The sequence below is a fragment of the Erinaceus europaeus genome, chromosome 1 (genome assembly GCF_950295315.1).
Source record: "Erinaceus europaeus chromosome 1, mEriEur2.1, whole genome shotgun sequence".
Taxonomy (NCBI): domain Eukaryota; kingdom Metazoa; phylum Chordata; class Mammalia; order Eulipotyphla; family Erinaceidae; genus Erinaceus; species Erinaceus europaeus.
This window is the reverse complement of record NC_080162.1, coordinates 165,753,433-165,776,993: the sequence shown is the minus strand read 5'-3', so window position 1 is coordinate 165,776,993 and position 23,561 is coordinate 165,753,433. Positions and strand designations below refer to the sequence as shown.

Genomic DNA, 23,561 nt, shown 5'->3' with positions numbered 1-23,561 from the left:
GGGATAATTTCACTCTGAAATAGAAGTTGAGGAATAAAAAGAAAAGGGGAAACACAAATCACAGCTTGGACTGGGCTTGGTATATTGAGTCAAAGTGAAGGACTCAGGTGGGTGGGTGGGGTAGTAGCTTTCAGATCCTGGTACACAATGGTGGAGGAGGACCTAGGTGGGTGGGTGGGGTTAAAGTGTTTTGCAGAGAACTGAGAAGTTTTACACTCTATGAAATTTACTAACAACTTTATTTACTATTGATAGTAAATCATTAATCCCCCAATTAAAAATAAATAAATAAATAAAAAGGAATGATAATTCTGTAAGCATTTTATAGAGTCTACTTGTGGGGTGAAACTAAGAGAAAGTTCCAGACTTTTTATCAGGATGTTTTATGTAATTCAAAAATAGTTTAAGAATTTATTTCAAGGCAAAGATCACTGGTGTAGGTACATGATAAAATATACAAAAGGCTAATTTTCACAGAAGGTGAAAATAAGGGTCTAAGATTTGTCAGTAATTTTTTAATGTAGCCAGTTGCTGATTTTCTTTTATAAAAATATTTTCTTATTGGATATAGAGAGAGAAGTTGATAAAGAAAGGGGGAAGCAGAGAGGGAGAGAGCATGAGAAATACCTGCAGCACTATTTCATTGCTATGAAGCTTTCTCCTTGCAGATGGGGACAAAGGCTTGAACCTGGGTCCTTGTGTATGGTAACATGTGCATTCAGTTTGGTAGGTTACCACCCAGCCACCCCAGCTTTTTATTTTAACACACATATATTATAGTGTGTGTGTGTGTGTGTGTGTGTGTGTGTGTGAGAGAGAGAGAGAGAGAGAGTCAAGTATTTCATTAAGTTCAGAATACACTTAAAAAAAAAATAAATGTTTATACACAGTATAATTCAATGCTTACTAAGACCCAAAGAGATTAAATGACTTGGCCTCATGATTCACTAATTGAGAATTTATTCAATGATTCCTAATAAATTAATTTACCAGCATGCTTGAAGACAATAACTTGATTACTTGCTTATTCATTCATAAGTTAAAAATGCATTTATCAGTTATGATTAGGTGTGACAAAGGATAAATGGGTATATGATTTTACTAACTGAAAAATATACGATACTTTGGGGGCTGGGCGGTAGCGTAGTGGGTTAAGTGCCCAAGGCGCAAAGCACAAGGGCCATAAGGATCCTGGTTCGAGCTTCCGGCTCCCCACCAGCCCCCGGGGGGGGGGGTTGCATCACAAGCAGTGAAGCAGGTCTGTAGGTGTCTATCTTTCTCTCCCCTTCTCTGTCTTCCCCTCCTCGCTCGATTTCTCTCTTATCCAACAACAGCTATAATAACAATAACAACTACAACAAGGGCAACAACATGGGAAAAATAGCCTCTGGGAGCAGTGGATTTGTAGTGCAGGCAAAGAGCCCCCAGTGATAACCCTGGAGGCAAAAATAAAATAAAATAAAATAAAGAAAAAAAATATACTATACTTCTTATAAAGATTCTTTTTTTCCTTATCTAGTAGTGAGCTGCTGGTGGAAAGTAACTAAAATGAATCTCAGTGTTAAAAGTAGACAGATATCAGCTAACTCAAGGCAAGCGAGTAAGTCTCTATTATAGCTAAGGGGGCAGAGGGAAAGTTATTGAACAAAGCCTGGAAGGGTCATTGATGGAGAGAGGAATGATCATACTTTTAAAATCACTTATAGAGCTCTGCTTGACCTGTCTTTAACAAGAATTTCCTGTAGATGGTCAAGAGAATGTTTCTTTGAAGATGTCAAATCTGAGAGGAAAGAATGAGTGAAGAAAAGGCAAAGGAAAATTAAGAGTATTTCTCAAAGGAGAAGAAGCAAATACATCAAAGGTAAACTTATTTTATCATAAGAGATTGATTTTATTGCCACCAGGTTTATTGCTGGGGCTGGGTGCCAGTACTACTAGTCTACCTCTCCTTGAAGCCATTTTTCCCCCTTTCTAGTTTATTTGACAGAGAGAGAGAAATTGAGAGGACAGGGGAGATAGAGAGGATGAGAGGAGAGAGAAGCAGAGACCTGCAGACCTGTTTCACTGCTTGTGAAACTTCCATCCTGCAAGTGAGGAATGGAGACTTGAAATCAGGTCCTTGCACATGGTAATGCGTGTCTCATGCCCCAGAGGTAAATATTTTAAAAATAGAATGACCATCAGAACTAACTGATTTTTGAGGGCTGTATGTGATACAAAAACGACCAGTTTATATTATGGGTGTGCATTGACAGAAACAGTTGTTTAGGAAGCAGAAAACAGCTATTTGCAGTTCTTTATTTGTTCCTGTGTGATATGTTAGATACCAAATCTTAAGTTTTGGGTAGACTATGCTACAGATCATATCCAAGTGAGAAAGGCAGAGACTTTCCTTATTAATAATCTTTTAATTTTATTTTATTAGTGATTTAATAATGATCAACAAGACTTGTACCTTATTCATATTCTTGACTGCCCAGTGTGGTACTCAGCATGCTAAGTGTATGACATAAATGCTGGAGAATTGATTGATGAATTTACTTTATCATAATCACTTAATTAACATGAATTATAGTGAATATTTTTCTATCTTCATTGCATTTTCTTTATTAGTTGCATTTGAATAATATTATGTAGTTTTGAAATATTTTTGATAACATTTCTAGTTATCATAACCCACAAAATACATGAAAACAGAAAAAGGTAAAAGAATGAACCAATAAGCTATGATCAAATATAAAATCAGAGACATTTTAATCATATTTGATTTGTAGCTTGCCCAAATTGTTGAGGTCTCTACATTGGCAAATGTAGGTAAAAACTGTTTTTTTTGTTTGTTTGTTTCTAGTATAAATAATTGTACATTTCTTCATTCCTGTTTGGTTTAGTTGTGAAAAATACCGCTTGTAATTTCTTAGACACCTTTTAAAAAATATTTATTTATTCCCTTTTGTTGCCCTTGTTTTATTGTTGTTGTTATTGATGTCATTGTTGTTGGACAGGACAGAGAGAAATGGAGAAAGGAGGGGAAGGCAGAGAGGGTAGGAAGGCAGAGGAAGATAGACACCTGCAGACCTGCTTCACTGTTTGTGAAGCGACTCACAAACAGCAGGTAGGGAGCTGGGGGCTCGAACCAGGATCCTTAGGCCAGTCCTTGTGCTTTGTGCCACCTGAGCTTAACCCACTGCACTATCGCCTGACTCCCTGTAATTTTTTACTGTACTTTTTGAGAGAGAGAGAGAGAGGGAGAGAGAGAGAGAGAGAGTGAAGGTGGTGCAACTGGTTGGGCACACATATTACAATGTTCAGGGACCTGGTTTTGAGGCCCCAGTCTCCATCTGTAAGGGGAAAGCTTTGTGAGTGGTGAAGTGTTGCAAGTGTCTCTCTGTCTTTCACTCTCTCTAACAAGCCTTTCTTTCTCAATTTCTAGCTGTCTCTATCCAATTAGCAAGGATAATAAAAAAAAGTCTATAAGGGGAGAGAGAGAGAGAGAGAGAGAGAGAGGATGGATAGCATAATGGTTATGCAAAGAGACTCTCCGAAGTCTCCGAAGTCTCAGGTTCAGTCCACCACACTACCATAAGCCAGAGCTCATAAATGCTCTGAGAGAGAGAGAGACAGAGATAGAGAGAGAGACCACAGCACTGAAGCTTTCTTCTGTATGGTGGGGGCCAGGCTCAAACCTGGGCTGTGCACATAGCAAAACAGCACACTACCCAAATGAGCTATTTTGTTGGCCTCCCTAATGCAGATTATATCTGTGTAAATTATTCACTATGATAATTTCACTGAATTGTTAATGTTAAACTGAATAGAATAACATTCTAATTTGTACACTAGAAGTGAGACTCATTACAGTTGAGTCTTAAATATGTAAAAAAAAAATAAAGGCAAATCTATCAGTAGGAAAAAAAAAGCAATAAATATTTGTGAATAGGATGTGACTGTAGTGACAATGAAGAAATCATCTTTTGAAAGGTTTGTTGGTCTTTCCATTAATTAATTGTAAATCAATATTCAGATTTCAGAATTACATAGAAATTTTCCAGGTGATTGATGTGTCTAAGACCACTTATATAAAATGTCTAAGATTTTTATAAAATATGTTTTTTTAATTTATCTTTTTTATTTATTTATTCCCTTTTGTTGCCCTTGTTGTTTTATTGTTGTAGTTATTATTGTTGTCATTGTTGTTGGATAGGACAGAGAGAAATGGAGAGGGGAGGGGGAAGACAGAGAGAGGGAGAGAAAGATAGACACCTGCAGACCTGTTTCACCGCTTGTGAAGTGACACCCCTGCAGGTGGGGAGCCGGGGCTTGAACCAGGATCCTTATGCCGGTCCTTGTGCTTAGCGCCACCTGCGCTTAACCCGCTGCACTACAGCCTGACTCCCCCATAAAATATGTATGTAAAACTGCTTTAGCCTTAGATTTTCTTTCTTTTTCCTTTTCCTTCCTTCCTTCCTTCCTTCCTTCCTTCCTTCCTTCCTTCCTTCCTTCCTTCTTTCCTTCCTTCCTTCCTTCCTTTCTTTTTCCTTTTTTTTTTTTTTTTATTGTCACCAGTGTTATTACTACTAGGGCTCCTGCACAATAAATACATCACTCTTGGCAGACATTTTTCTTTCTTTTTTTGTTTTTATTTTTGACAGAGACACAGACATTGAGAGGGAAGGGGAACATAGAGAGAAAGAGATTAATAGAATGAACCAATAAGCTGTACCAGGAGCTTTAAAGACAGTACCTGGATCACCACCTCACTGCTCATGAATCTTCCCTTTCTGAAGGAATAATGGATAATGAAGGGTAGTGTATGAGCTCTACTGGACACTCAGTTGTCTGGCCCCCAGTCTGAGATTTTCTAAATTGCTACAGTCCATAGAAATGTCAGTATTTTTTATTCCAGTATTGTTACTGATTGCTTATTCTTTTTTTTTTTTTATGAGTTCTCAGACATTCTTCTGTGTTGGAAAAGTGAATAGACAATGAGTAGAAGACAGACAAGAATGAATACAAGGAGAATTACTTAGAGTTCTGTTATGAGAACTGGTTGTCACTGAGAGCAAGAAAGCAACACTTTTCTTCTGTCTGTTTCCCATAATAATATAAGGATAGGGTCTATGTCTTTGTTATAGTTACTTGGTCTAGAACCAACAAAATATTTAGTATTTTCCTGAACCATTGAGTAAAATCAATTGGCTGTTTCTTTCAGGTTTGTGGAGACTGAAAGTAAGTAGAAATAAAGTTACTTTGGAGATAACTCAAATAAATTATTGCTGGATAATGGGTGATATGAACATTATGATATGTCTGTTCAGGTATTGAGAGTATTGCTGTGATGTTGGATGTCAGGCTACTTTAGGAGATTTTCTGTGCTGAAAAGACCATGTTCCCAAGAAGGCTGCGTCCTATGACTGATCCCCTTAAGCAGCAGTCTTCTTGCTTAAAAGTAGGGATCTCAGGAGTCAGGCGGTAGCGCAGCAGGTTAAGCGCACATGGCGCAAAGCGCAGGGACCGGCTCAAGGATCCCGGTTCGAGCCCCCGGCTCCCCACCTGCAGGGGAGTTGCTTCACAAGTGGTGAAGCAGGTCTGCAGGCGTCTGTCTTTCTCTCCCCCCTCTCTGTCTTCCCCTCCTCTCTCCATTTTACTCTGTCCTATCCAACAACGACGACATCAACAACAATAATAGCTACAACAACAATGGAAACAACAAGGGCAACAAAAAGGAAATAAATAAATAAATATTAAAAAAAAGTAGGGATCTCTCTAAAGATAGATCACAGTTTCATAACTTACTGTTATTTTAACTTTGTGGAAAGAGGCACTGATACTAAGAGCAATTACTAATCTCCATATTTATTTATTTATTTATTTTTTAAAATATTTTTTATTATCTTTATTGGATAGAGACAGCCAGAAATCAGAAATCGAGAGGGTAGGGGAGATAGGGAGAGAGAGAGAGAGAGAGACACCTGCAGCACTGCTTCACCACTTGCAAAGCTTTCCCTCTGTAGGTGGGGACTGGGGACTCGAACCTGGGCCCGTGAGAACTGTAACATGTGTGCACAACCAGGTGTGCCACCACCCGGTCCCTCCATATTTCTAATATTCAATTCAGATTAGCTTCCCAGAGAACTCAGCTCATGACAAGGGTCTTTACATCTGTCTCTAGTCATTTTATGTAGCCCTGGCTTTATGTTTTAGTTGCTGAAGTTCTTGTGGTTCACTGTTTATGTGGTGAATGCTGGGGGAATCATATATAAGAAGGAACCCAATAGGAATTCTAAAAATTATAAGAATACCTTCATCAAATAATTTCAGAATAGATGATAGATATAGTGGCAAAGCTGAGTACCAGTCTCAAAGAGTGCACTAATGAGGGACAAGCTTACTAGAGACAAACAACCAAGTTAGATACATCAAAGTACACAGGAGGCATAACAACAACCATGGTGTATATTAACCTATTTTAAGATGTATTAGTAAAACCTTAACTTTTTCCTTTTCTTTTTTTAAAATTTATTTTCCCTTTTTTGTTACCCTTGTTTTTCATTGTTGTTGTAGTTACTATTGTTATTGATGTCATCATTGTCAGATAGGACAGAGAGAAATGGAGAGAGGAGGGGAAGACAGAGAGGGAGAGAGAAAGATAGACACCTGCAGACCTGCTTCACTGCCTGTGAAGCTACTCCCCTGCAGGTGGGGAGCCAGGGGCTCAAACCGAGATCCCTATGCTGGTCCTTGCTGCTTTGTGTCACGTGTGCTTAAGCTGCTGCGCTACCTCCGGACTCCCAACTTTTTCCTTTTCATTCGGGTAGCAGATGTATGTATTTTTTTTCCTTGACAGTGAGTTTAGGAAATTTGCAAGACAAATCATCCCTTGTAAACATTTAAAGCTAGTTTAAAGTAGTAGTTAGAATTTAACAAATTATATAAGAAGTAAGGAAAATGTTTGGCATTCAGAACCGAAATAAATTTTCTGATCAGTTCTTTCATTTAAATAATGCTAACAAATACATTGAATTTTACAGCTTGCCAGGGTTCCTCAGGGTTGTTTGACAATTATTATTTCATCTGCTACAAATACTCCCATGTCACCCCCTATTCATAGTCCAGGAAACAGAGGTTCTGAAAGGATAAATGATGTGCTATCACATAGCTTATAGCTTGAGCCAATTTTGAAGTCAGACAGTCTGACTTTCTTAATTTTGAGTCTCATCCTTTACCATCACCATTCTTCATTAATATTTTTAATCAGACATTTTCCTAATAAATCATTAAAATTCTACCCAGAGTGAAAAATTTAATCAGATATCATTGTCCATCATTTCCCCATATTCTGAGGTGGAAAAGTAGTCTGCTATGAAAAATTGTACTCACTGTGACTAAATTACACACTCATATCCCACTGTGGAAGAAAAAAAGGAAAAAGCAAAAGAAAAGCTGCCTCCCTGGGGTGGTTGTTACTGTTTTAGGTTTAAAATAGCTTTTAGCTGTTTCTTTGCCGGTGGATAAATTGACAAGGACAAATAGACAAATTCAGATAGGAGAGGATGGCAGGCTCCCATGCAGTGTGTTCCCACTTATTGCCCAAGGGAGCAAATGAAAAGCTTACAAGTTTGAAATCTAGCTTAAGGAAATCTTTATATTTAGTGTGAGCATTAAAGAAAAAAATTTATGTTATCTGTTGAATCATTCAGTCTTCCTCTTTGTTATTTTAATTGGTCTCTGCAATACAACTATCACAATGAACAAATTTAGACCATTTTTGACTGCTATGGTATTTGTTAAATGATCTCAGAATTTTAGTGCTCCTGTTTTGAGTTCATATTAACAATCTCAATGACTGAATAGTATTTTTGGAATTTTTAATCTATTTAAATACATCACAAAGTTCAGAAGAAGGCACATCCGAGCATTACCCTACTTCTTACATCTTAAGAATGACAGAAAAAGAGATGTTTTTGGAAAATGTCACCAAGTTCAATTGGGACAGAATTTTGAATTAACCACTTTATGTCTTATTTATTTAGAGTCTGGGCCTTGTGTATCTGTGATTGCACTGCTCCTGGGCTGAGTTTTTGAGTGAGAGAGAGAGAGAGGAGAGAGAAAGAGAGAAAGAGAGAGAAAGAGAAAGGGAGAGAGAGAGATGGGGGAGGATACAGAGGTAGGAGAGAAGGAGACAAATGCTATAGCACAGAAACTTTCCTGGTGCTATGTGGTATGCAGTTCAATGTGGTATTGGGTTTGAACCTGGGTCATTTGCATGGCAAGGTATACACCCTACCCAGTAAGTTATCTCTTTAGCCTTATATCTTTTTATAGTAATGATTTCTTTTCAAAATTTATTTTTATTTATTACTGGATAGAGACAGAGAAATTGAGAAGGAAGAGGGAAATAGGGTGGAGATGCAGAAAGACACCTGCAGCCCTGCTTCACCACTCATGAAGTTTTCCCCTTGCAGGTGGGGGCCCGTGGCTTGAACCTGGGTCCTTGTACACTGTAGTGTGTGCACTTAACAAGGTGTGCCACCACCTATAACCTTATATCTTTTGATATATACATTTGTATGTATATATCAGAACCAAGTCAATCTGATCTATTTCTACAAGGAAGCATCCTAATGTCTGAACGTCATTTAGCTTGCTTTGAATAGATTTTGATGAGCTTATGAGCACACCTATTAAATGAACAAAACATTCATGCAAATGCAATCTTTAATTTTATTTTTTATCAGAGTTCTACTCACCTCTGGCTTATAGTGGTGTGAGGAATCAAACCTGGAACCTCGGAGCCTCAGGTGAGAGTCTTTTTGCATAACCAATAGCTATCTCCCCAACCTTCTTTTCTTTTTCAACCACAAAGTTAGGGTGTTTTTGATGTTAGTAAGAAGATTATAATGTATTTTGGAGACACTTTTATTGTGCCTTCATAGTCAATTTGAATTTTTATTCATATAATATCTAGATTTTCTGAACAAGTGATATCATTATGTCATGTTGTAAAAAGAAAAGCAGTACTCTAGTACAATTTCCTGATGACACTACAGGGTGTATTATAAACTCAGGTGCTTTCTGTTCTCTATTTCTGCATTTTAACTGTAACTTTCCTTTCTTTTTTTCCCAGTGAATTTTAGAGCTTTTCTTCTCTTTATTCTTACTTAACCATCTTGGACTGAATGTATATGCCTATAAATTTCAGTAATTTTCCTTGTTCTCCCATTTTCTAGTTCTCTCTCTCTCTCTGTGTGTGTGTCTCGTAGTTACCAGCCACATTATACTTCTCAAGCTACCTCTGACTTCTGGGTTGGGTTGACAACTTTGATTAAAGAATACTGGAATGAAAGTCAGACCTAAGTTTGTATATATGCTTTGTCACTCTCAGCCAATGGGATCTTGGGAATATAATTCAACCTTTTTGAGCTCAACTTTTTTCATTCTAATATAAAGAATTTGGGTCAGTTTTTCCAAAGAATCATCTAGCAAACATAAAAAAAAAATCCATGTCCTGTAATTCTTTTAAAAAAGATTTATTCACACACACACACACACACACACACACACACACACACACACACACACACAGACACACACACACACACGGGGGGGGAGAGAAAGTAGCAGAGTACTACACTATTTTATATGATGCCATGTATCCTCAGGTCCTCATACTTCTAGGTCAAATGTAAAATACTCTAGCCATAAGTACTATCTCCTGGGTCACATGCCATATATATATATCTAAGACTTTTCTGATTAATCCCACATTTCTCAGTTCTCATCTATAAACTCTGCTTTCTAATTCTCATCTTAAAATTCTGTTATGTTTCAAAGGCTTTGGCTAAATAACTCCTTTGCCTTTTGTGTATCTCTATTTACCCAGGATATACATAAAGCCTTGTCAGAATTAATCAATCAACTGAAGCTTGAAAATATTTTATTTTAATGCAGAAAATGTACATACTATTTAGTATTTTGAAGAAAGTTTGTTTAGAAGAACATGACTGGATGACTGGGCTATCTGTATTCCATTATTTATTTCTTCTTTGCCAATAGTCAAACTTGATTATAACTGAAAGTTACTATAAACTCTAGATTCTCATTTTCTATTTAGACATATTTTGTCACTAAAATAATTGGTTGTCAGCCAAAGTGCACCAGGCTGAACACACAAGTCACCATGTGCAAGGGTCTGGGCTCCAGTCCCCACTCCCCACCTGCAAGAGGGGCTTCAGGATGGTGTAACTTTTCTCTTCCTCTCCTCTCTCAATTTCTATGCTATCAAATACAAAAAAAGAAAAAGGAAAAATGGCTTCCTGGAATGATGGGCTCATTGTGCTAATCCCAAACCTTAATGGTAACTATGGTGCCATTAAAAAACAAAAAAAGATGAAAGAATAAAATAAGGTAACACGTTTGGTCCCCCCACCCCCCGCTACAATCTTGGAACCCACTATAACCACAAGTAGAAAGTAACATATTTGAAGGCCATGTTGTAAATGGTGTAATGTCAGACAAATGCAAATTATTTTTCTTCTTAGCATAACCCCCTCTCCTATACTTTTCTGGTGACAGCACTGCTCAGTTCTTACTTATAGTGGTTTCAGGATTTGAAACTGCGACCTGGGAGGCACAGATATGAAAAGACATTTTGCGTAATCATTATGCTATCTCCCTGGCCCTCTTACTTCTTTTATTCTCAGTCTTTATTAATTTCTTTGACCACTCTGTTATTTTTCTCTATCTTTTCTCATATAGAAAACATTTTCCCTAGTGGTAATTTCTTATCTCAATTTTCTGGGGAAATTCCTCCAGTTAAATCTCCAGCATAATGCATCTGCTACTGACCCCTAGACTCTCATTTACACTAAGTCCCATGCTACCATTTATGAATGATTAAATTATGTCATGTATTATAAAAACCAGGATTTAAATATGCTAATCTATTTTATATTTAAAAATATAAAATTTATGTGAATTAGATTCATGCCTTTTTACTACTCGGCATCTAGTATTACTGAATAAGGTAAATAAAATAAATACCTGGATTCACTAGAGTCTTTCACAGTAAAAAAACGTTAAATATAAATGATAGTCTTCCCTATAGTTGAATTAAAAATCATGCCAAAGTCTGAAAAAGGCATGTCTATGATCACTCTGATTTAAGATTTTTCAACTAGTTTTGAAACATTAGATTTATTTTGTCTCATTTATGTTCATTTTAATTATATCTTCTCCTTGATAATTTTACATCTCAATTAGATGACTTCTATGCCAATCCATAAACCCCATTACTATTAATTTATCTATTTATATATTAATTAGTTGCACAGAGGCTAAAAGGAAGTGTATGCTCTAGGGAAATATTTTAATTAGAAAGGTAATAATAGTATGTCCTTCCTTAACTTTACTTGTAATATCTTAAAAAGAAGTATATTTTGCATTGGCATCACAGGTGTCCTATAAGATCAGTTATTTGAAAATTGGGTTAGTTCTCTTAGCCACAAGTAAATTATGACTAAATAATCTTAACAACCAGAATACTCTACAATATAGTACACTGAGACTATTACATGTAAAGAGTATAAATTTGCTTGTTACTTGGCATATTTTAAATTATGGGCCCAGAACACTTCTGTGCAACTCTGCTGTCTGGTATATTTTAAATTATGGCCTCAATTGTTTTTTCTGGATAAAGCTTTTCATTCAATATCTTTACTGGATTGTGGAGAGAGTAGTTGAGGGAGTTGGGGAAGTGGCTAAGCTGTAGAGTACATGCTTTACTGTTTGGGGCCTTGGGTTTGATGCCCAACACCACATAAACTGGTGGAGCAGTGCTCTGCTCTTTCTTTAATAACCAAATTGAAACATGGCAAAAAAAAATAAAAGGAAAAGACAGTAAGGTTTAGAAAGGTAAAGAGAAACAACAGCTCTTTCACATATCTGAGTGCTGAATAATTTATGCGTGATCCAAGACTTTTTATTTTTAGGCATTTCTTTGACTCATAGGCAAAAAATTATCTTCAATAGGAAGTATCAGCAAAAGATAAGATTTAACATTGTTTTAACTTTTAGAAACTCAAAAGAAATCTGTATATATAATATCATAAACTATTCACTAACTTTAGTTGGGTTTTTTTGTTTGTTTTTACTAAGAGCAAATTCCAAATGAAAACAAAATTTTCATTTCACCACCTACATATGGGCAGCTTAAGTCTGGTGACCACATTCTCCAAGACAATTTCAAGTGCTCCTTTCCCTGGAAGCATTCCTGAAATCTTATAATTTTGTAAAACACTGTTAAATCACTAGTAAAAAAAAGAAAAGGAATAAAGAAAATAGAATGTTAGGATCTGGAAATTAGTCCACCTTGAACGTCTACACCACCACATGTGAGGTGTGAGGACCAAGGTGAAAGCCACTGGCCACACATGGGAGCATCATGTATGACAGATGTTATAGTATTTATCCTCCTCTCTGTTTTCTCTCTCACTTCTCTGTCTTTCTCTGACTAAAGTATTAAAAATAAAGATCCCACCAGGAGTAGTAGAATCATACAGGTTTAAAGCAACTACATGCCAAAACAAAACCTAACAAACAAATAAGCAAAAAAATTCAACGAACCCAACAAAATAGAATTTTAGAAACCAGGATGCAGATTTTCACCTTACAATAAGTACTATGCACATTTTATTTTATATTTTAAAAGGAATATCCATATGATTAACTGTTAAAAATATCAATGAGCCCTATTTTAGTGTTTCATTCAAGTGAGGCAGGGTAATATGATAGCATGAGTAATTATCCAAAAGATAGGGCCTTGGGCTTGTGATTTTTGCATGTGTGCCAACCAGCAACTGCATGACCAAAGGAAAAACAGTTTATCACTGTAGTTCTCAATTTCATACTATATTAAATTGAAGCTCTGGATTATGTAAACTCTTATGTTTCTTATATTTTCAAATAATTTTGATGTTATATTTCTGAAAGAAAACAACACATTATTGATGCAAAAAGAGCCTCTCCTCATGAGTCTTAACCATTCTCTTGTTTGAGTTGAACATGATTACAAAATAAAACTCATTAAAATGGTACAAGAACAAAAGTTTGGATTCCTTACCTCTACAATTCCTATTTTTCCATCATCTTTTTGTCCATATTGGTCCACAAAAGTTTTCATCTCAGGTGATAAGTCCTAAAATTATATAATAAAGGAAGGTGAAAAATCTGTAAAAAAATCCAGTTATACTTGCTGACATGATACTGTGTGAAAAGAACTGAAATAATTTACAATCATATATTCTGATGAATTATTTTAATGAAAACTAAAGTTATACCTGATATAGTATTTACTGGTTTTAATGAAAGAGTTATAATTCTGATTTTCATTCTAAATCAATCACTCTGACTTATCTACTGTTGTTAGTGTCGAGAATATTCTATCATTTGAAAAATGTTATTCATTTCATGATCTTTGGTAAATTAAAGTGTAGTGATCACTATTATACACTTTATACATTCTTTTATATGGATGCACTAATTGTATTATAACATTTTCCTTAGTTTATTATGCTTTATTCATGACAGGTACTATAATTTCAGGTTGGATAAGCAAAAAATGCAAATGTTGACAAGTGATTCACATTCTAAGTCAAGATTGTTCCCAATAGAGAGGTAGAACAAATTGCTTATAGAAGTTAAAATTTAAATATCAGTAAACATATCTAATGAACACATAACTTGAAAAATTTGTATTTCCATTAGAAATAAACTATGTTAAAGATCTTTAGGTCACTAAATTATGCATGCTTAAGATATTTTCTCCAAGAGAACTTTAGGGAGCATTTTTTTCCAGTGACTCTTTGTTTACATCCTTTCCCAAGATGATGTTCTCTTTCCAGTATATTTTAGTAATAAAGCATTTTTAAGAATGATTACTGCTTTCATCTTAGCTGACCCATTTTTTTCAATCTATTCTGTTGCTTATGTAATCTTTTTCATATTGATACATCAGAGAGCTAGGGATTGTAAACTAGTGATCTGAACATAGAGCTTGCTTTCAGTAAGTGGGATTTATACCCTTGGGTCTCTAACATAGTCCATTTAAAATAACCATGTTGCATTAACTGAAGCCTTTCTAAACTAGGTCAGCCTTTACTAATGTCCTTAGTATCGTAAGTTAAGGTCTTAGTTTTTTTTAATTTCTTTATTGGAAGATTAATGGTTTACAGTCAATAGTAAAATACCATAGTTTGTACATGCATAACATTTCTCAGCTGTATATGTAACAATTCAATCCCCACTAGGTCCTCCTCTGCCATCATGCAGTGTCTTAGTTTTTATTAGAACTAACAAGATGGTGGTATAATTGATCATGTTTGCTGTAAGGATAAGTAGGTTAATATAATTTAAGGGTTACATTAAGTCTAAATATCATTACTAATAGTGTTACAGAAATCTTCTCTGAACCTAAGTAAATATATCTAATATAACTAAGGAAACAAACAGCAGTTAAGCAATTTAATTGTAATGTAATTAGACCCCATTCTAGTATGGATTAATCACAAATTTGCAGTTTTCAAAATCTATTGTATCTTATACTACCACAATTAGAAGAAAATAGAAATGTCCACTTATGGAAATTGTGGAACTACTAGTTGTTAGTTTTTTCTCATAGATCCTAGAAAAGCACAGAAACAAAGCTTTGGTTCTTAAATATCAAAAACCATAGATTACAACTGATTGAACTTGCAGACAATATTGAGTTTGTTAACTTTTGTGTGATAATTAATGTCAAAGTCCATATACTAAATATAGATGATAATACTAGTAACAATAAATTTTTATTAAGACAAAAACAAATTTAAATACTAAATACTGTGCTTAGTGTTAAAGAATGTTCTGAAAATACATTAGGCTGTTATGTTTCATTTACTAGCTAATTTTTGAAATTTTTGAAAATTAACACTATTAACATGGTAAGGTAAACAATATATTAATACAGTGAAATTTGTTATAGACAGAAATTCAGAGAAACTTGATTTATATGGTTGATGTTTAAGCTTTGAAAGAAGACTAAAATATGTAAAAGGAGCTTTACTGCATTGGGATCATGAACTTTCAGTCCAGAACCTGATATATATATATTTAAATCTTTAAAAAAATATTTATTTATTCCTTTTTGTTGCCCTTGTTTTATTGTTGTAGTTATTGATGTCATCATTGTTAGATAGGACAGAGAGAAGTGGAGAAAAGAGGGGAAGAGAGAGAGGGGGAGAGAAAGATTGACACTTGCAGACCTGCTTCACTGCCTGTGAAGTGACTCCTCTTCAGGTGGGGAGCTGGGGGCTTGAACTGGGATCCTTATGCAAGTCCTTGTGCTTTGCACCAAGTGCTCTTAACCTACTGTTGCTACTGCCTGACTCCCTTGTTTTATATTTTAACTATCTGAAGGCAAAATATGTAATCCAGAAAAAAATTTAGCAGTGAAGGTTTTAAGCAATTAGCTATTATCCTGTACCCAAGCTCATTGGAATTATTATATTACAACTTAATAGAGTTTAAAAAAAGCTAAAGTTTGATCCTAGAAAGTAGAAAAGAATAAGTAAACTCTGAAATATTTAAACTATAACATAAAGTTACTTTTTACAAAAGTACAAATATTAAAATAAAAAGCTTAAAATGTATAATTTCTAAGTATTTTAACTTTCAAGGTAAAAAATTCAACATTAATATTTCTTTTAGAGAACTTAGAAAACAATCACTTAACTGCTTGAAGCATCACATGTTTATAAATTTAATGTCAGATTGGGAGCTCTGTACCGCAGGCAAGGTTCCCCACACCCTTTGTAAATTTAATGTCAAGTAAGAGTTTTAACAACCAGGTATTTTAAATATGAATTTTTTAAATAAGAAAGATAATTTATTTGTCAAAGATACATGGACTTTAGTAATGATAATATTGCATAAATACCTACAAAATATATGAGGAGGAAGGAGGGTATAGTGACAATGTATAAGACATTTTTATTTTATTTTATTTTATTTCATTCTATTATATGTTCAGACATAAAATATTAAATCTTAGTAAACCAGTCTCTAGAGAACTGTCTGATTTTAAATCAGATACTACAGTGACTTTTAGCAACTGACAGTTATGAAGCACATTATCCACAATCTAGAGCCCTGCTGATTCTTAATATTTTCTTAAGTATATAAAGGTATATAAATCTTTTAATTTAAAAATGACAAAAAAGGTATAACACATGTATCAAACATATTTCAATTACAGTAGAGGAAAGCTGTAATTCTATTACTAGATGCTATATATATATAATATAAACCTACATATACTATGCATAGATACACATGCTAGAAGTGGTGCTCTGCTAAAAGATCACACATTAACTTTTCACCAAAGATATATGTGTATGTAATCTATAATGTAAAATCTCCTTCTAATAGCAGTCAAAAAGATCAAAGATCATTAAAGTCTAACTGGCCCAAATCCAGTATTGCTTCCTGAAACAGTATTATGTAAGCCTCAATAGATTAGTAGAATTCTTAACCTATTTTTCTCTATACAATAATCATCTTAGCTATGTTTCAAATTTGGCTGCATTGCATTTTTAGTGTTGACAGCATTTTCTTAGCAGGTTAATTTATGCCCAAAGAAAGTCATTCATAATCAGTAAGAATTGCCATTTGTTTAATTAATTGTTTACTTCGCACATATCTTATTTTCAAAACACCATTTGTTGCTTCCAGTCAGAGTATCATATTACTTTTTAAATTCATAAAGTTGCTTTGCTTTTACCATGTCTGAACTTTTGGATTCTAGCTAATTGACAGAAAAAAAAAAGTCTTTCATGCTAAACTCTTGATCATGATTATGTTACCTATTGTCCAACTTTCTCCAAGCAAGGAACATCAAGACAAGGCATTTTCTCCTCTAGTCAGCCACATCAAGCTGACAACAATAACAATTGGCAGTAGAATAAGAGATTCATAATCTGCAGATCTGTTTCCTGACCACCGAGGGGCAGAAATGTATTTCTACCACCTTCTCCTGCAGTTTACAGAAAAGTTAAAAATTACCTAATTGAATTGGTGGCAGGCAGATAGAAGTGGTGATCTGCTAAAAGACCTCAGGCAACCAATTTTTCTTTTAAGCATTTAAAAAACAAATATAGGATTTATATTTTAAAAGTTCGGATTTTTTTCCCCCTTTAGGGAATCTCTTCCTTCCACCCCCACTTTCCCTTACTCAATTTGGGGAGGCACTATTTCTCTCTCTTGGTGTGTTTACATTCTCTGGAAGCCATTTGACTCCATCAGAGCTTTATGAAAACGCTGGAATATTTTTATTTTAAGATTGAAGTTCTTTTTCTTCCTCTGTAAAGCTGAACCTACCAATCCAGCCTTCTTCCGTGCCTGCTGGAGCTCCTGGATTAAGTTTTGCAGCTCCTTTCCTTCCAGGTAGCCACTTCCTACAAAGACAAAGGTATCCAAGTGTCAGATATGTCATTCTGAGTTTCTTCCCAGTTTAACAGTTACAATTGCTCTTTCTGGTGATCGAGAAACTAGTGCTTCAACATTGATTAACCAGCAAAGGTTGGAGTCGCTTTAGTGCTTCCCTACTGGGGTGTTAAAACTTTAGATCCACCAAGGGCTACATAAGATGGCAGGCTGTAATGCCGAGGGAAGCCACAGAAACTTTGGGGTCTAAGGATACCTTACCCCATATCTATCTCTCCTGCCTTCTGTTTTACTAGCTTTCCACCATTCTACTATTGCCCTTCACAGAGAGAAGAAAGTTTAAGATTCTGAGGGCTAATATAGAAACATTATATAAACTTTCAAATTGATGATCTGGCAATCATCCAGAAAGATAAATTAGGTAGTTGGGGGTGGGGGTGGGGGGTGGGAACAGTAAAGTAAAGTTAAAGAAAAAAAAAAGGAAGGAAGGAGCGAATGGGATTGGGATACTCAGGGAAGGGGAAGGGTGGGAAAGAACACGGACAAGGATCTCCGAACAGTTAAAAGAACATAAAAGAGAAGATAATCACCGTCAGCGTCGAAATGAAGCCAGATCTCGAAAAACTGTGAAGCTGTGATCAGGGACGATTGCAGGTGGGATTCTGCCATTGTATACCGGAGTGTGTGTGTGTGTGTGTGTGTGTGTGTGTGCGCGCGCGTGTGTGTACGTGTGTGTGTACGTGTGTGTGTGTGTGTGTGTGTGTGTGTGTACGTGTGTGTGTGTGTACGAATGTGTGTTAAGTGTGTTTGTGCGTGAGGAGAGTCTAGTCTGCCAAGGAAAAACCAGGGGACCGGCGCTGCCTTGCGCTGTCCTCGGTGCTGCTCAGCTTGGGCGTTCCTCCGAGTTTTCTCCCCACCCTGCACCCTGTCCTCAGTATTTATCCTGGCGGCTAGGGCTGGGCCACGCCTCCTCCTGCCTCTTTTTGCTCACTCCCGCCTCTTGCCTGCACCAACCTTCTCCCCCTCCCTGCCAGTTTTCTCTTGTGGGGAAAGCTAGCTGGAGCAGTTTTGGAGTGTGGGAAGCAGCAGGTGGTGGGAGAGCCTTAATTCTGCATGTTGAAAACTATCTAATTTCCTCCACTCGCCCCGTCCTTCTAGTCTAGAATCTTATTCTTAAGTATCATAGTAGAATATTACACATAAGGAGGTCATGATTTTCAGACAGAGAAAACCTGTTGAAAATCTGAACCACATAATGACTATTATGTGTGTGATGTCTCCAAGACATTATACTATTTGTTTGAACAGTCAGATGAAAGTAGATATTATATATTAATATTATCAATGTACACCGTGACTTTGTTGGTATCATTCGCTATTCTATTTTTGTGCTTTGATACGGTTTATATGAATAAGTCTTGATAGTTCAAAATAGCAGGACTATTTTTTTTTTTGCAGTTTGAAATAGAACACTAACTAGGAAGTAATATAATTAAACTATAAAATCCAAAGATATTAGAGGAGAACCGATTTTACAGACATTATGGTTTACTCTAAATATAAAAACTATAAGTAAGCTAAAGCATAAAGAAAACAAAGGTCTGACCCAAATCCACATCTAAGTACATTAGTGACCCAGCTATACAGTAGTCTTAACACACATAACTTTGAGGGGTTTCTATGCAAAGCTCTTTTGATTACAGAATTTTTCAGAAACTGGAAGTTATGGTCAGAGTTGGAAACTGACTAATAAGTACAATTTATGTATGTTAATATAACACATGATAGATTTAGATCACTTTATATATAGGTACATATACATTATTGATTTTGAATCTTCTGAGATCTTGAGATTTCATTGATAAAGTGCCTGATTACAATGACAACTATCTGGTTTTCAAAAACAAAATGAAGGTATAAGATAAAATTCTAATAAAACCAATATAAAATTTAAGTGAATTAAATTCACCAGGATCTACTTCTTCCTTTACATTGTGTAATTTAATATGAGACCTATCAAATTTATGTTAGAAACAGTGATCTACCCTGTAGTGGGTTTGTGGAATTTTTTATGTGTATTCTTTCCAGAGACCCATCATTTCAAAGCTGTCCTATTTCAGTAATCTCATTAGAGTTCCCACTTCTATAATACTTTGCAGTACACATATTTTTTCAATTCAGTTATACTTCTGATCCTCACACTTAATCTCTGAAGCAGTGCTACTAGTATTTTATAAATAACTTCAATCTTGGGTTAAATAAGCATTCATCTAAATATTTAGTTATTTGTACTTTTATTCACTAGCTGGACATTTATTTGCACTTATTATGTCAAATACTCTGCTAGACACTTAGATTAACGAATTAAAAGACAAGGTGCCTGACTTTATGAAGCTTAGAGTTACATACCACTTATAGTCACACACATTACAGTAGATATTGATATAATGCACAAGCTACTATGTATGCATAAACACTTTTTGCATGTGTGGTAGTTGAAATTTAAGTCATTAGCTTTGCATACATAACAATATCAGAAGTGCTCTGTTCCATGGTGGGCATATCTTGTGATAAGAAAAGGGGGAATAGGAATAAAAGAATAATAGCTTGTGCAAGTTCATCATAATTTCTGGTGAACTAGCTTTAAGAAAGGTACTGCTCATTACTATATCAGCATCAGGATCTTTGATGAAAAATATGGAACTAGAATATGTTAGAGGATTAACTTTGCAAAGAAGGTAAATGACTGTGGAATGATTTGTAAAATTACTTACTCCCCCTTTCATCCTAACAGGTAATAATGTCTAAGTTTGGATATTGTTCTGTGTGAAAAAGAAATGTTCAGATAAAAATGAGGGAAGAAGAACTGTACAAAGTTATGAAGAAAAATAACCATTTTTTTGGTAATTACAACTCATTTTCTTCATGAAACACCATGGTCCACAATAAACACAGTGTATACATTACTAGACTTCCACAACTTTTTAAGTTCTAAAAATATTACATGGTAATTTAAAAGTCTTGCCCATTTCATGTTTTGAAGTTATGGCAACTTCGAGGTTTCCATGTAGCAATATTTATGTATGGTGATTTGATGGTGAGTAAGTGAAAAAGAAATACATGACTTCCAGGGGGCCAAGTAGTGGTGCACCTGGCTGATTGCACCTTTTACAATGCACAAGGTCCCAGGTTTGAGTCCCCGGCCCCCACCTACAAGGGGGAAAGCTTTGCGAGTGGTGAAGCAGGGCTGCAGGTGTCTCTCTCTCTCTCTCTCTATCACCCCCTTCCCTCTCGACTTCTGGCTGTCTCTATCCAATAAATAAAGATAATAAAAAAATGTAAAAAGAAATACATGACTTCCATAGAGCTCTGTGTAAATACTAGACATACTCTTTTTTTTTAAATATTATCTTTATTTATTGGATAGAGATAGTCAGAAATTGAGAGGGTAGGGGAAATAGGGAGGGAGAGAGAGAGACACCTGCAGCCCTGCTTCACCACTTGCAAAGCATTCCCCCTGCAGGTGGGGACCAGGGGCTCGAACCTGAGTCCTTGCACATTAACATGAGCGCTGAACCAGGTGCACCACCACCTGGTCCCCCTTTTTTCTTATGTTTATGTGGAGTGATTGTTTTTTGAAGTAATCTATATTATAGAGATCTAGAACTTCTTTTTATTGTTTTTAGAACTTCCTTTAAATAACTTCTTAGTGCTGCTATCTCTATGAGATAATATTAAAAGTTTCATGCTTATATAAACAAATACACATATATGAGTCTTAAAATTAGATTTCTCAGAAAAAAGAAGTTAACCTATATAGTACTCTGCAACTCTTTATTATTAGAGAACATTCCTATGGTATTAATATTAAATTCAAACAAGTTTTTATGGTCAAAACGAGTATTTGATTGATTAAACATACTGATGTGTTCTTTTTCTTATTTTCATTCTTTTTTAAAATTTATATTTATAAAAGGAAAAACTGACAAAACCATAGGATAAAAGGGGTACAACTCCACACAATTTCCACCACCAGAACTCAGTATCCCACCCTCTCCCCTGATAGCTTTCCTATTCTTTATCCCTCTGGGAGTATGGACCCAGAGTCATTATGGCATGCAGAAGGTGGAAGGTCTGGCTTCTATAATTGCTTCCCCGCTGAACATGGTGTTGACAGGTCGAGCCATACTCCCAGCCTTTTTCCCTAGTGGGGCGGGGCTCTGAGGAAGTGGGGCTCCAGGACACATTGGTGGGGTCGTCTGCCCAGGGAAGTCCAGTTGGCATCATGGTAGCATCTGTAACCTGGTGGAAAAAAGAGGTAACATATACATCCAAATAAATTGTTGACTAATCATGAACCTAAAGGCTGAAATAGTGCAGATGAAGATTTGGGGTTCTCCATTTGTAGATAGGTAATAGAACTATTTTAGTTATATTCCAAAGGGCCCATGATTATACTAGTTTTGTTTCTTCTTTTTGTTTTCTGAGCCCGAAATCTGATATGCAGGTGGGTTCAAGTTATTGTTTAGGAAGATGATATCATGGCTGGAAAAAAGGCTATAAAGCTGGATCAGGGAAGAGAGTAGCTCCCAAATATGGGAAAGGTGTATAAATATTGTTGACTGTAAACCCCATCAATTTGATGTGATCTGGGGACCTTATTCAGCTTGGGGGCCTATGTGACCTCTGCATCCCTGTAGTCATGAGTAAGAACGTTCCAAGCTGCCTCATTTTCTGATAAAAATTATGTTTATACTCCTAAATACATAGCCATTTATCAAATGCATAGTACCTCCCTCCCCCCCAAATATAAGTGTCATACTAGCAAGAATCACAAAATTTTAAAATTGAAGCATTGGAAAGGGCTGCAGAAATGATAGTCAAATGTCACTACTAATTGACTCCTCTCAGCAGTCCTTCTCACAGCTATCATTCACCTTTTACTTCCACATTCTTTGCCAAATTATTAAGCCATATAAGGACAGGGGCTTTCTGTTCATCATTGTAACCACTTGAGTAATATACTATGGTTAACAAATATGCTTGAGCTAATATATGAATGATCTTGTGAGATAATCATACCTTCATGTTTCAACAGTACCCATCTTTGTAAATGAATTTGAGTCGACAGAAAAATGTGTTTAAACTATACTAAAACCAAACTTTGGTGCCTCCTGATAAAGTCTAACCCATCGTCTGTATTTAAGTCTTGCAAATATTTGCACACAACTCCTCCAAATCAAACTTTACATTTCATTTCAATATGTACCACATATCATTGATTCTAAAACATCCTACTATCCTCATATGAACTAAACTTGGCCAGTTGATTTTTGGTTTTCCTTTTTAATTAATTTTTTAACTTATTTAATAGTGATTTACAAGATTATAAGGCAATAGGGACATAGTTCCACACCACTTCCAATACCTAAGTTCTGATTTGTTCTTAAAACTTGTAAAACCTAGAATGAATATGATAGTTTCACATTGTTATCTAATCATCCTGACTACAGAATTCACTGTGACTAAATATAAATAAGCCCTTCAGTCCTTGGGAAGATTACACCAAATTGCAAGATGATACTGGTATGGTTGGAGAATGTAAGCGGGTAAAACCATGAACTGCTCCCCAAAGACATATTCAGCTATCAGATATGCATCTGTTAGCAGCTAAGATGCAAAGAAAGACTATATTCCCTCACTCAATAGGACCTGTAGCAAAAGATTGCTAGCTTTCTTTTTTGGATGGAGGCTAAGTAAGCATTCATTAATCCTGGGGAGTTTGGAGTCTTACAACTTGTCTAGTGAATTGGAACCTCAGTAACCTCAATGGGAATAATTCAGTAACATGAAATGATAAGTGCAGTTTAATTATCCAAGATTATTTTTACAACTAAATTGCTTCTACTTTTATGAAAACATAGGATCACGAACCCATTCACTTTACTGCTGGGCAATGAGGCCTATGACGCAAGCCATAAAAATGCTTTGTTTGTGGTGCTGTCCTTTTTTTTAAAAACATTTTTATTTATAAAAAGGAAACATTGATAAAACCATAGGATAAGAGGGGTACAACTTTGCACAAA

General features: G+C 35.6%; 1 protein-coding gene across 1 annotated transcript in view; it reads right to left on the bottom strand.

Moving 5' to 3' along the window:
* The window catches only part of CALB1 (calbindin 1), a 35,709-nt gene extending 17,335 nt beyond the window's left edge, over positions 1-18,374 (bottom strand). The window contains exons 1-3 of the mRNA XM_007517357.3: positions 18,066-18,374; positions 17,410-17,486; positions 13,118-13,192 (exon numbers count right to left, since the gene is read on the bottom strand). Coding sequence (XP_007517419.1) covers positions 13,118-13,192; positions 17,410-17,486; positions 18,066-18,144 — 231 coding nt within the window. The 5' untranslated portion in view covers positions 18,145-18,374. The remainder of the gene's footprint in view (positions 1-13,117; positions 13,193-17,409; positions 17,487-18,065) is intronic.
* Positions 18,375-23,561: the final 5,187 nt, after the last annotated feature.